The sequence below is a fragment of the Ichthyophthirius multifiliis genome, assembly GCF_000220395.1.
Source record: "Ichthyophthirius multifiliis unplaced genomic scaffold scaff_1120509250146, whole genome shotgun sequence".
In the NCBI taxonomy this organism is placed as follows: Eukaryota; Ciliophora; class Oligohymenophorea; order Hymenostomatida; genus Ichthyophthirius; species Ichthyophthirius multifiliis.
In genome coordinates, this window is record NW_004087041.1 from 58882 (window position 1) to 74732 (window position 15851).

At 15.0% G+C, this 15851-nt stretch overlaps 1 protein-coding gene across 1 annotated transcript, besides 16 other annotated features; it reads right to left on the bottom strand. All coding sequences in view use genetic code 6, as the record gives it.

Annotated features, from left to right (window-relative positions):
• The first annotated feature begins 305 nt into the window (after window positions 1-305).
• Window positions 306-357: a microsatellite.
• A 55-nt stretch (window positions 358-412) lies between these two features.
• Window positions 413-482: a microsatellite.
• Window positions 438-472: a microsatellite.
• A 719-nt stretch (window positions 483-1201) lies between the features above and the next one.
• Window positions 1202-1250: a microsatellite.
• A 1597-nt stretch (window positions 1251-2847) lies between these two features.
• Window positions 2848-2913: a microsatellite.
• Window positions 2853-2914: a microsatellite.
• Window positions 2906-2974: a microsatellite.
• Window positions 2908-2959: a microsatellite.
• Window positions 2950-3031: a microsatellite.
• Window positions 2980-3021: a microsatellite.
• A 4770-nt stretch (window positions 3032-7801) lies between the features above and the next one.
• IMG5_051090 (hypothetical protein) lies at window positions 7802-10588 on the bottom strand (the record flags this gene model as incomplete). The annotated part of the gene is made up of 6 exons (XM_004037450.1): window positions 7802-8573; window positions 8611-8926; window positions 9022-9854; window positions 9902-10006; window positions 10055-10116; window positions 10160-10588. 6 exons carry the CDS (start codon window positions 10586-10588, stop codon window positions 7802-7804), a joined length of 2517 nt encoding a protein of 838 aa, XP_004037498.1.
• Window positions 10376-10420: a microsatellite.
• Window positions 10589-11901: 1313 nt separating the features above from the next.
• Window positions 11902-11935: a microsatellite.
• Window positions 11902-11936: a microsatellite.
• A 362-nt stretch (window positions 11937-12298) lies between these two features.
• Window positions 12299-12345: a microsatellite.
• A 144-nt stretch (window positions 12346-12489) lies between these two features.
• Window positions 12490-12536: a microsatellite.
• A 1446-nt stretch (window positions 12537-13982) lies between these two features.
• Window positions 13983-14022: a microsatellite.
• The last annotated feature ends 1829 nt before the right edge of the window (window positions 14023-15851 follow it).

A 15851-nucleotide genomic window follows, 5' to 3' on the forward strand; every position in this document is an offset into this window, starting at 1 on the left:
AGATTTTGATTCCTATTATTATAAGTTCCAATAAATGAAGCAATCTTATTTCAATTTTAATCGCATTTATTATTTTAACTTATTGCATAAACTTTTAATAATCTACTTAAGTAAGTATTGACTTTCCTAACTGTTCTTATTCTTCTTGCTAATTTTTTAGAGTATATTTTTACTAGATTAATAATAATGCTAATCTTTTAAAAGATTTTATATTTCTATTCTTTATTAAAAAAATTAATTAAATTAAAATTAATGTGATTACATTTTTTTAAAAGTTATAATAAGGCATATTAATATAATATATGTTAAATTAATTTCTTTTTATATTAAATTTCAATATTTTTTATTTAATTAATTAATATTTAATTTATTTTTAGTATCTATATAAATATTTTTACATATAAAAAACAGATAATTATGAAAAAAAATTAAAAATTAATTAATATAAATAATAAAATTAATAGAAAAAATATTAATAAATTGAAAATTTTTATTTATTTTATATACATATTAAATAATATTAAATACAAAATTAATTTATTTAAGCATCTATTAATTATTTCAATTTATAAAATAAATTATATTTAAGTTAAATGGAACTAACCTATTTAAATTCATATTTTAAATTATTTAATCTGCAAAATAAATTCATTTAATTTAACAAAATAATTTATTAATAATTGCTAATATTTAAAAATATCATGTTTAAATTTTAACTAAAAAAGATTTCAAATAATAATTTAGTCATTAAAATTTAATTTAATTTTAAATATATAGAAAAAAGTATAAATCAATTTTAATACGTGAAACAAGTACTAATTATATTTTATATATTTGATTAATATATCTAAAATAATTATTATATTTTATTTATTATTAATTTTTTTAAAAAATTATAAGTATCTTTTATTAATTATAAAATAATTATATAATATATTAAAAATTTTCATAATTTGTATAACATTTATTAATATCTAGTTTATAAATATATTTGCTATTAAATTTTTTATTATTATTTTTTTGCATTAAAATTATGTTTATCTTATTTATATAAATTAAATGTATATTTTCTTTTTTATTGATATAATTAATATCTTAAATCTGTATATTAATTATTTAAATAATTTATTATATATCTTTTTATTTTTAACTATATTTTTATATTAACATTAATTATGATTATAATTTTAGCAATTTAAATATATATTATAATTTTTTAATATCTTATTTAATTAATATATTATAATTAAATCAGCTCTTTTTAAACATTTTTTTTTTTTCAAAGAAATGGTTTGATAAAAAAATTATTATATTAACTAAACTTAGTTATTTTGCAACACATTTATCTGTAAAAATTAATTCGATATAAATTGAATAAATATATAATCATATTATTATTAATAAATTTAATAAGATATTTATACAAATACAAAATAAGATTTTACTTTTTAATGATAATTTTTGTTTTCGGATGTAAGATTATATTTTTAATTTTTTATATCTAATTACTGAACACAAAATTTTAAAATTATTTATTTATTAATTTTTTTTTACAATTAATATATGAATTATTTTATATTTTTAAATTAATTTTTTTCAATTATAATAGCTTAAATCTTCAGTTTATATATTATGAATTATTTATTTTTGTTATATTTAAATATTTCTTAGCATTATATCATCATCTTTAGTATCAATATTTATGTTTCTTAAAACAAGGGTTATTTATTAAATGCTTTTATTTAATGCCAATATTTAACCAAGTTTTTTTAATTGTTCATTAGAAATATCGTTGGATCCTAAATTTAAATATATTTGATTAATTGTTTACATATTTTCTATAAATTTAATAATTTATTTTATATCAGTAAGAAAAACTTCATATAAATCAATTTTAATATCACTTATTTATTGCAAATTTATCAATGATTAAAATATGTTATTAACTCCTTCATTTTGTAATTTATTTATGCTTATATTAAAATTTAAGTATTTTATTTTATTTATTTTATTGAAAATAGAAGATAAATAATATGCACCTTCTGAATCAAACTATGTATTACTTATTTTAAATATATTAATTAATTTAATGCTTTGATATAATATTAATTATTATAACCATAAATCCAAAGATAATAATGTAAGATCTTTACACTCTTAAATTGCTAAAGATAGGTACTATATGCCTTGATTTTATATAGGATTACTCCAAAAGCTTAGAGAAAGTTCATTTAATTATTTAAATTATAAAAAAGAAATTGTTCGTAAACTATTTTAGTCAATAAAATTGAAACTTTTATTTAATTATAATTTTTTGTTACAAAATTATTATAACTTATAATTATAATTTAGATTTTTACCATAAAAAAATGCTCAAACTTTTAATGTTCAAAAAGTTTTTAAATTAATCTTAAATTGCTTAAAATCCTTAGTTTTCAATATCACAATTACTAGAAGTATAATTATATATTAATAAATAATTTATAATAAAGTAAAATAAAATAATTTAAATTAATAAAACAAATACTTTGCATCAATTTAAATTTATTATAACCCTGTTAATTTTTTAATTTGGCTCAATATTTTAGATATATATTTTTATGGCATTTGATATCTAAAAAATATAAAAATAAACTAATAAATATATTACATAAAATATAAATAGTTCAAATTAAATGTTTCATATTTGATTCTTACTTCAATTTTAATTTAAAATCAATAATCTTATCTATGTTTAGAAACTAGTTAACAGAAATCAAATCATACAAATTTATTTCATATTTTTTATTTAAAATAGATTAAGTACAAGTAATACATCCCATTATCAAATATATATAATTTTTATACTAAAAAATATATTAATAATAAAAAAAAAATTAAAATTAATATATAATAAAAAATAAACAAATATAAATAAAAGTATATAAAAATGTATATAAATATAAAGAAATATATAAATATATTTATATTAAATTAATTATATATATATTTAAAATATATATTCATTTAATATATATATATATATTTATATTTTTATTTACATTTAATATTAATTATAGATATTATTATAATTATTATTTAATAACAATTTTTTTAATTTATCTTTAAAATATTTCATTAAATATTATTTTTATTAGAATGGATTATTAGAAGGATAATATTGAAATTGATGGAAGTTTATACGAAGGCGGTGGATAAGTTTAAAAAAATAAAATTTACAATATATTTTTAAAATTAAAGATTTTTAGATTAAGTATTGCTCTGAGTAATATTTTTTAAATTCCAGTTAACATAATAAATATAAGAAAGAATCGACCTAATCCTGGCTTAAATAATCAATTATTAGCTGCAGTAAATAAAATCTTAATTTTTATAAAATATTTTAAAGTTATAAATAATGAAATAAATAACAAATGCATAAGTTTTTGGAATGAATTTAAATGAATAAAATGTATATTATAACCCTATTGAGAAAATAAAATATGGTAAATATTAAGGCGGATCAAAATAAGCATCATCAATCAGCCTAATGCTATAGTCTTTATTACCTACACTTTTATTTAATAATTAAAATTCTGAATTATTGTTATATGTATCTTTTAAGATTATTATTTATTTATTATAAATATAAAGGGTGGAACAGATGTTAATAACTCTCCACCTTACGAGTCAATAAAAAGAATTTTAATTCCTTTATTATAAAGGATGGGAATAAATTTCTAATATGATATTATTAAAGAAGGATTTTATCCTACTGGAGGAGGAAAAATTAATATTAAAATTCAAGGTTTATAAAATAAAATCAGAAATATAAATTTAACTTAAAAGAGTTAGATAAAATATATATATGTTTAATATATTATTAATAAAAAAACTGATTTAAATTTAAATGAACATAACGATACCCTTAAAAGTTAAATTAAAACAATAATAAATGATGATAATAATAAAGTAGATTTTAAAATTCAAGCAAAAGTAATAGAAAGCAAAAAATATAGTTAATGCTATTCTATAATAGCACATGCATATGCAGAAAATTGTTATTATGACTTTTCCTTTCATAATAAAGATAATTTAGATATTTCTGTAAATTTAAATTTATTCGATATAATATTATTTTTATATAAAATAAATAATAGTCTTGTATAGAAAAATTAACTGATTAATTTAGGATTGAAATATCGCATGGGGGAGTTGTAGATTAACACACTTAAGATCAAGTTTCATTATTATTTTATATTTTATTAACATAAATAGTTATTAGTGTACATGGCTTTAGCTGAAGGTGAATCACGTATTAAAATTAGTGCAATTATTACTGAGCATACTTAAGGAATGATATATGTTTTAAAATAATTTATTAAAAATTTAGATATTTAAGTTTAGAAATGTGATGAAATTTCTAAAATTATTATAATTTAAGGAATCGGATTTTATGTAAATTGATTTATTAATTTCAATAATATTTTAATTTTATAATTACAATATACAAATATTACCTATTATTTTAGAGTTGAATTTTCATAGATAAATTAATATTATATCAAAAAAACTTGTTTATCGAAATATATTATTAATAAAAATTATAATTTATTTTTATGTCCTTTTTTATAAAAGTATTTTATAAAACAATTCAAGCATATTATATTTTTTTTATTAAAATATTATTAGATTAAGAAATTAATTTAAAAAATATATTATAATACATATTTTTAATGAAAGTTATTATTTAATATATTATAAGCTTAAATTTGATTAAAAAATAAATTAATAATTAAATTTTTAGATAATATTTGATATTCCTTTCATAAAAATAATATCATATTAAATTTTATATTTTAACTCTTTCTAATAATAACTTTTTAAAAATGTCATTTTTTTTATTATAAATTTAATTTTTTAAATATTTAAAATTTTCGATTAAATAATACTTTTTTTTGAAAAAAATTTTATGTTAAAATAAAACATAAAAATTTAATTATTATAAATTATAAATATTTAAAAAATATATATATAAATATTTTAATATTTTTAGTGTAATTTTTTTAATCATCATTTTGATTTTCTATTATTTAATTATAGATCCAATATATGGTTAGTTGGTAACTAATGGTATATTCTATCAACTATAATATATGACTTTTCACCTTTAGATGATTTTAATAGAGTCCCTTTTCTAAGCTAATAAACTTGAGGATTTTATTAAAAATTTTATAGTTATAAAGATCTATATCGTTTATTCAATTATAAATCAACATTAGGAATATTAGATAAAGTTATTCCTTTACATTCTAGATTTTAACAACAGTCAGCAATAGCTTGATTGAAATCTGTATAAGCTTTACAATCTTAAACGCACTAAGATAAATAAAAGGATTTTTAAGTACCTTTATAATTATTACAAACTTAATTTTCTAAACAATTAGCTTTTTAATAAACACATTCTGGATTCTATTTTATTTAAAAAGATAGAGAAATAAAAATAAATAAAACTATTGTTTTCTTCATTTTTTTATATTATTTAATATATTAATTTAAATTATATTTTTAAATATTTTATTACATTAAAAAAAAATTAATTTATGAAAATATAATTTTATTTTTTTAAATTTAAATAAAATTTATTTTTAAAAATTATATATGTATATTTTAAAGAAATGAAAAATAAAAAACACAAATAACTTAAATTATTAATAAACAAATATTTTCATTATTATATTTTATTTAATATTTTAATAAATTTTAAAATAATACACTAATTTTGATTTAAATTTTAAAAATTTACAAAACAATTACTTAATAAATAATATAGCTATTATATATTTTCTTTTATATATAATATATTTTTTAATAAATATTAAATAAAATTATAAATATTTTTACTATGTTAGAGTAAATTAAAATATTTAATTTTTCATTTATTTTTTGGTAATTTAATTTAAAAAAAAGTAAATATAAAAATAATAATTATCAAATTCATTATAAATCAAATAAATATTTAAATACATAATAATTAATGTAATTTTTCATATGTAATTATATAATTATATTATATTTTAAGGCTTACATGGCTATCTACAATTAGGACATTCAGGTTTAATTTAAGTGCTTTTAATAATACAATCCCAGCAAAACAGATGTCCGCAATGAGTTGATGCTGTATTTTATCTATTATCATAGCATAATGTGCATACTTGAGTGCTTTAATTTTAATTATTTCCAGAATCATTAGAAATATCTTAGATTTATAAATCTTCTTGATTGTATTTTTTATAAATTTTATTTAAAAAACTTATGCTTTAAATAATAAATTGGAAAAGCATTATATAGCCTATTTTTCTATATTATATATTATGCTCTTAAGGCATTCTATTGAACACGTATTTTATTTAAGTGACTCTTTTAGAAATTTAAATATATTTTGAGTCAATGAAAAATAACATTAAATGAATTTAATATATCTTATTATACAAAGTGTCAAAATCAGGTAAGTTTTATATCAAAATGGAAATAAATTTATTTTAATATTTTTAATATTCATTTGAATTAATAAAACTATTTTGATATTAATCATAATTCTTTTTTATATATTTTTTGAATAAATAAGGTGTAAAAATATGTAATACAAATGATAAAAATCTTCTTTTAAAAACAGTTAATTTTAATTTTTTATCAAAATCATTTAAATTAATTTACTCTATATTCGAAAACTCTTCGCCTAATGTTTTTCTATTAGAAAGAGAGTTTATCGAATAATATAAAATCTAAATAAATAAATTTATTAAATCTTTATTTTTGTTTATTTATTAATAAGATATTAATTTAGGGCAAAAGAAATCTAAAAAATCTAAAAACTATTAGAATAACTTGAATTAATATTCTTCATCCTTTTAGTTTAGACGAAGTAATTCTGGTTAAGTTGAGAACTTTAAAAGTTGGACATTATATTATAAATATAAAATTTTAAATAGATTTATTATATAATATTAAAAAAATTAATAAATATATTTTTATTTAATTATATTTTTTTTGCAAATATAAATATCTTTTTAAATCCTTTTTTTTAATAATTATTCTTTATTATCTTTCTTTTCAAATATTTATTGCTATTTATTATTCATTATTTGAATTCTATTCTTACTAAATTTCGTTATTTTAATTTTGATTATTTTATATTTATTATAAATTATTTATATCTCCATTCCCTTTATTAAGAATTTCTTTTGGACTATTTTTTTTTTCATTTTATTATTATTTTTAGCTTTTTAACTTTTATATTTATATTTAATTCTCATTTTATTTTTTTAAATATTCATCAAACTTTTTATTCAAATAATATCCAGTACAACTATTTTCTAATTTTCCAGTAATCTTTTTTTCTAATTCTAAAAGATCTTATATAAAATTACAGCTTAATTATATACAAGGTCTTTGTTTTATTATAAATTAAAAGGCTTCTCTCAAATTCATATTTTAATTTGTTATTAAGTAAGCTATTAAAACAGCAGCAGCCCTATTATTTCCATAATCACAGTGAATTAGTATATTTTTTTTTTATTCTTTCGCTAAATCTTTTTTCATTTATATGTATTTTTTTAAACAAATATATATATATTTACTAATGAAGGCAAATATATCTTCATAATGTTAAATTAACTGTTCTTCTTAATTTTCTTGCTTTTATTTTTGAATATATAAATATATGTATATGTATTGATTTATATTTATTTTTAATACTTTTAAATTGATTTTTTTATATATAAAATCATGGCTTTCATTATTTTCATAAAAATTTTAAATTTCATAAGTACAATTTAAAATGTATTTAATATTTTTAATTAATTTTAATTCCTTTTTTTAAGTTTAGATATATTAAATATTAATTATATACTTTTAAATCATTTGCATTTAATTTTGAACCTAAATATACCCAATTTAAAATTTAAGAAGATTTTTGTTAAATAAAATCATTTAATTTAATCTTATTTTAGCATAAGGATCTACCTATTGTACTTGCAGATTCTAAAATTAATATGAATAAATATTATAATAAATAAAAGATACCTGAAGTAATATTTTCTTCATTTTATTTTTTTTCTATTACAAGTTCTTCCCTAAGTTATTTTATTTTTTTTTCTAAATTTTTTTAGAATTCAAACAATTTTAATTTTTCTTCGATCTATTCCATAGTCTAAAATTAGTAAACTTTATGTTTTTCAATATTTTATGTTAATTTTCCTAGTATTTCTTCTAAAAATGCACAATAAATTTTAGAAGGATTATAATAGGATTATCCATATTCAGGATAAAATTAAGTGCCTATGTGAAATCTATTATTTTAATATTCTTGAATCTTTTTTTGATTTTTTTTTTTTTAAATAAAAGATTAAATAATTTATATATTAACTGTATGTCTATTAACTTTATATTAATCTAATTATTATTTTCCTGTAAATTTAAAATTATTATTTTCGAATAATTCTAAGTATTTCGTATTGAAAATTATTCTGTCTTTGTGTCTTTCTTATATTTCTTGCTTTCCATATATTTTATAAGTTAATGAATTAGTATCACTAAATTACATAAATATAAAAAACTTATAAAAAATACCTTATTATAGTTATTCTAGAACCAAGTACAAGTGTTTACTGACTATCTTCATTATCTTACATCTCTTTATTTTCTAATTTTATTATTTTTTCTAATATATTAAAAATGAAATTTTCAGATTATATAGTATCTTCAAACACTTAAGAATTAGCATCTGATATTTATAGAACATTTCTAGCAAACTCAATAGCCATGACTTAAAAGCCAAATTACACCCCAAAACAAGGTATGTTATTTTCTCTTGCATAATTTGCAGCAATAATGGCTCCTTCAAAAGCAGTATATCCGTTTCCATCTGCTAAATAAATACCTTATGCTTCTTTTAATTTATTTCTATTAAGTTAACTAGATTGTTCAAAAAATTCATAACTTACAATTTCTTACTCTTAAAGTTTTTGGAATTTACAATACTATTTTTTATTATAAATTTAATTAATATTAATTTCTTTACTTATTGATATCCCTATAAAAATTAAGGATCAATTTATATAATTTCTATTTTGCAACATATTTTATAACTTGCTCCTTCAAGTGCTTTTTTTACTGAAAAATATGGTTCTGTATTATATTTTACATATTCTCCAATAAAACCTATTTTAACAGTCTATGTTTGAGGAGTATTTATAATATCATTGCAATATCTAGTCATTATTTTATGAAAACTCGTTGATGCAGGTTTCACTGGCAATTATAATCTTTATTGTATAATATTTGTTACAACTTATTCATGTAAAATTAATGGAACTTCAAATATTTATTCATAATCTGGTATATTTAATACTTAATAGCTTCTTATATTTGCAAATTTTGCTATTTTTTATCTATTAGCTGAACATATAGCTTCTGACGATCTTAATATAATAATATCAGGATTTAAACCTGCATAATTAAGGCCCTTTTGAAAATAATTATATTTATATACTATTTTTAAAAATACTTTTATGGCATTTTAAGTTGGTTTAGTTTTAAATTCAATCTAATTAAACTAAGGAACATAACTTACTAAAATAACACATATATTTTATTTTCCATAATCTAATTATAATTATCTAATTGATTCGAAAAAAAATATTGATTCAAAATCTCCTACTGTTCCTCCTAATTCTAATAATACTATTTCAGGTTAATCTGTGCTTCCGTCCATAGGGATAAGGCTTGTTTTGAAAATTTATTATTTTATTTCATCAACTACATGAGGTATAAATTAGACTGTTGAACCTAAATAATATCCTTCTCTTTCTTTTCTATTTTTAATATTTTTGTTTAATTTAATAATTTGTTATTATATTACTCTATAACGTTAGAATATATTTTTCCTGATGTTATGCTATGACTTTTTTAAAAATTTATATCAATAAAACGTTCATAATTTCCAAAATCTGTATCTACTTCACCACTTTTTATTTAAAAATATTAATTTTGATAAAATTTTAATTTGAAAAACCCATCATCTAAAACATATATTTCTCCTTATTCTGATGAAGAAAAAAAACTTGCATCTTTATTCTTATTAAAAAAAACAATAAAGTAAAATCTAAATTAAAATTACTAAATAAGGATCTACTTTTATAAGAGATACTTTATAACCACTATTTTTTAAAAGACTTCCTAAAGCACCAATAATCATCCCTGTACCTATTCCTGAAGCTACACCTCCGCATACAAGAATGAATTTTTAAAATTATTTTTAAATTATTTAATTATATTTCTCAAGGTCATCATATTTATTGCAGTATTTTTTAATTTCAGCTTATTTGTTCTCGGGTTATTATTGTTATTAATTTTGTTATTTTTATTAATTTTATTATTGATCATATTATTACTAATGTATTTAATCAATATTTTAATTTTGGTTGTTTATAAGATATGTAGTGTTTTCTATTTATAATTACTATTCTTATTATACTAAGATATCTTTATTTTTCTAAATATAATCTGTTTTACAATTTTTTTAATTTTATTCTAAAATTTAATTCATATTTATATGTTTATATATATTTTTTTTCTAATTAGTGTTAGATTTAATTGTAATATTATTTTTTATATCAATTTATATTTATATTTATTTATTTTTCAGTATATTTTTAATCTAAAAGTAAATTAAAAATAAAAATAGAGTTATTTAATAATTTTTTATTTAAATTATAACTTGTCTTGACTTTTAATGAATTTATAAAATAATTTATTATTTCGATTTAATTTTTTTGTTACCATCTAATTAATTTATATATTTTTTTCTTTAGATGAAAAATTTTTTTTCATGAAAATAAATATTTTTATATAAATAATTAATTTATATTATTTGAAATTAAATTATTTAAACTCATTACTATAATTTTAAATTCATTTAAATTACAAATATTATGTATTAAATTATAATTTTAGTTATTATTTCACATTAAGATTCTTATTTTTATTTAATAGTATTTGTTAGATACTAGTTAATTAACAATAATTTTAAATCTTTAAATGAATTTAAATTGTGATATAATAAATGTGATTTTAATATACGAAATATATTTTATGAATTATATATAAATTTATTATAATTACTTTATTTTATTTTAAATATTTATTATAAATCAGATTAATTAACTATTATATAACCAAATTTACCAATATAATAATTTATCACTATAAATAATTAAAAAAATAATTGGGTTTAGATTATTAAACAAAGAGTTAATTAAATTTCCGTTTATAATTTAATGATTTTAAAACCTTAGAATTATTTTACAAAAGTAGTTTTTTTTTAAAAAAATTAGATTAATCAGAAATAAAATAGGAATAAGAATAGGAAAATATAGTAAAATAATATTATTAAAAAAAAAATTTAATTTAATTATAATATAAAAGATATTCTTAATTATACTTTTGCTTTCAAATATTTGCATAAAAATAAACCTACAATTATTGAAGATTCGCTAGTAAAAAAATATATATTAACTTTAAAAAAGCAAGCATTTATAAATGATTGAAAAAACAAATTACGTTAAATTAATTATTAATATATTGAATAATTACTATTTGAAAATTTGGAGATATTAATGGATATTATATATTATATTTCAGTTGAATATTTTAATTTGATAAAGTGTTTTACAAACATTTTAGTTTAATATAATATTAATTAAATTAGTGACTTTGAAAAAAAATCTAAATCTAGAAAAATTGAAATGATTTAATAGACATTAGACATAATTAAAATAAAAAACAGAAATTTATAAAAATATTAAAGAGGGATAAAAATATAATATATTATATTTACATTTATTAACAATAAATATTTTTAATATAAATATAAATAAAAATATTAATAAAAATAATTAATTTATTGAACTTATTATTTTGAGACTTTTATAAGATGAATAATATGGAGATTAAGAAAAAATAATTTATTTATAAGACTAATTTTAAATTTTTAGAGAGATTTACAATTTTAATATACAATGATATTATTCAAAAAAGTTTAAATTCTATAAAAATAATAATTTTTTTTATAAATTTTTAGTTTTAATTTATTTAGTTTATATAATAAATGATTATTCCAAATAAAGAACATATACATCATTTTAAATAAATAAAAAATAATTAGAAAAAAATGCAAAGAATATAAAATTAATTATATTCTATTAAAGCATAAAATATAAATAATAAATTTTATATAATTCATTTTGCAAATAGAATTTAATTTTTAATTAATAAAATTTATTTAATTATAATAATTATTAAATTCTTTCAATATAAAAAAATTAATAAATTTGAAGTTTTATAGAGTTATATATATAATATTAATTTTATAGCAAAAAAATATTATTTTAATTATAATTTAAGTGTAAAATAATATTTTAGTAAATAAATAAAACTAATTAAATAATATAATATTAACTTTTTTTTTATTAAATATTTTTTTAATTTAAATTTTTACAAAAAGTGATTTAAATTTTTTTGAAATAAATAACTTTATAAGTAAACAAAATGGAAAAACCTTAAAATCCAAAAAAATGGAATATAAGCAATATGTTTTGTTGTGGATCTAAAAAATTAACAAGCAATTCTGTATAAAAATGTTAAAAAGATTAAAGTATACAGTAATATCATATTTAACATAATAATTAATAAGAGAATATTAACAATCAAAATATTCCAATTAAAACTTAGAAAATCAATACAAAAAAATAAAACGAAAACTAGCATTCAAATAATAAAATAGAATATCCTTACTTAAACTAATAAGTCAGTAAAGATTTTTATCAAATTATAATTATAAATATAAAAAAATTGATTTAAATATTATTTTTATAAATTAAAGTTGAAAATAATTAATCATAAAACATAGTTTTAATTCGAAAAATGAAGGTAAACTAAAACATTCTATTAGATTAATTAGAAAACGAGTTTGATAATAAATTCTTTAAATTAAATACATAATTTGCTTTTAATCAAATTGATGTTTTTTTATTAAATTAATTTAATTTTTAAAAATATTATATCAGTTTATAGATAATAGACCATTTGATAAAGAATTTATAAAATATTTTAAATACGATTGTCCAATATGTTTCAGACACTTTAATTGTAATTATAATATTGTTTAAAATTAAATTTATAAATAAAAAAGTAATAAATAAGTCTCTTTGTTGTGGAAATTATATATGTCATTTTTGTTTAAAGGAAATTTATAATAGTATATTTTTAATATTAACTTAACTAAAAAATGTTTTAATTTTTTTATTTTATATTCAAAGAATGCTTAATAACTCCCAGTTATTAATATAGATGTTCATTTTGTTAATGTACAAACCCTATTTATGTAGATATTAATTAAAATGATAAAATAATAAGGTTATATAGTTATTTTATTAATTTTATAAAAAATAAAAATAATAAAGATATTCAGATAGTCCTTTTTGCACCCCTTCTAAAATATGTCCAAACGAATAATAAAATAAAGAAATTAATTTACCTTGCAAATTCAAAAATTTAGATTTTGAAAACGAAAACGAAAAAAATGCAATATACCAATTATAAATTTTGATGAATTTAGTGAATCATTAAATTAACCATATAATGTTAAAAACTAAAAAGATAATAATGAAAATTTGAATATAAGTTCCCCGAAATTGGTTCAATCGGTCCCTGAGTTTAAATTTTAATATCATATTAAGTACTTAAAAAGTTAATAGAAAAATATAAATGAATGAATTAATGGTAAAAATATATAAAATAATTAAAAATTATTAATTATGCTTGTAATAATAAATAAAATTAATATAATACATAAATTATATATTGCATTAATTAATTTTTAATCATCTATAATAATTCTAAAGTTAAGAATTTTTTTAACACAATTCTAAAAATAAAAATATTTTATTTTTAAATTCAATTTTATTTTAAAATTTAAATTTACAACCAAATTATAGTTATACATATATATAATAAGAAAATTTTAAGAATTGATTTTTTGATAATATTTTAAGCAATGCTTTAATACTTAATTTTAAAATTATAATAATAAAATAAAATTTATTGCTTAAACTATAAATCAATATTTTAACTAATTATTAACTATTTACTCATGTCCTTTTTTAAATTTTTATTTTCAATAAATTATTATAATATATTTATTATATTATATATACATTTTCATAATACGAATGCATTTATTTTTATTTTTTATGAAGTTTTTATTAAAAACTAATATTTTTGTATTATTTTGTTATAATAAAATGTAAACGTTAATTTGTTTTTCATATTATAAATATATTGAAAATTATTTTTAATATTTCTCAAATTATAGAAAAAAATATAAAATTTATTATAAGACAATTTATTCATCTATCTACAATAATATATTCTGCTTTAATTAATTATTACTTTATTATTTTAAAAATTATTTGAAACATAATAAAATTTTTAAATATTTTAAACATAGATTTTCATTAATTGCTTTTAAAAATATATAAATAAATAATTAAAATAATTGAAGTAGATTTAGATAGTATTTTGATAAAGAAAAGCTAAAAAAATAACAAGAAAATTATTAAGTATTAATTTTAGGATATTAGAGTGTTGTAAAAATTTCTTTTCTTAAAAGCTTATTAAATTAGAGAACTGTAAAATCTATTACTGAATTTATAATATAGAGAATATTAAAAAATATTATGTATATTTATTATAATTTTTAATTTTATTTTAAAAAAAATTGATATTAACAATCAGTTAAATGCTTTAGACATTTGATAATAACAAATTTTTATTTTTATTTATTCAATATATAATATGAAAAATTTTTATTATATTTAAAATTTTATAAATACCTTTTATTTTTACAAATGTAACAATGTAACAATATAAAATAAATAATTGTAGGTAATAAAAAAGACCTATATAAAATAGGTAAGTATAATAAATAGAAGATCATAAACTTAATAATAAATATAAATTATAATTTAACTTAAATAAAATTAAGAATAAGCAAAAAAGAAATATTAAATAATTATTTTTATAACTATAAAGCATTTAATAAACATAAATTTATATAGAAGAAATTTAAAATAGAACTCATTATTAAATTACTTAAGAAAAACATAAACATTATATGCATTATTAAATTGTACTATAGATAAGGAAAGTCTAAATAATTATACTATTAACAAAAATCTTTAAAATAATAAAAAGAAAAAAGCGATTATTATACTTTTGTCATTATTATTAATGAATATTCTATAAATATCAGGTGTTGATTAAAATTTTATAATTATTAGTTATACATTTAAAGCTATTACAATTTATATATTATAGAAAATTCCAAATCATAAGTGCAATATTATTTAACTAATAATTCTATTATTTTAAAATATAATTGTTTAATAATTACAATTGCAATAAAGCAGATTAAATTTTATTAACAATATTCATAAATAATATTTGTTTACATTTTTTCTTTTTGGGACCATTGAATTACTATTTTAATTATGCCTTTTCATATATTTAAAACTTTGAATTAATAAATTAAGGGATAATAATAAAATAAAAATAAAAAATTCTATATTTAAAATAAGAATGGAATTATAATATTGAATATTATTTTAATTAAGGAAAATTTTATTCAATAATATTATAAAATTTAGCAAGTTGAATGAAATTTATAATTTTTATGTCTCATTATTTATATCCATTTAATTTCGCATTTTAATATTAATATAAATTATTGTTTAAAAAATAAAACTTATAAA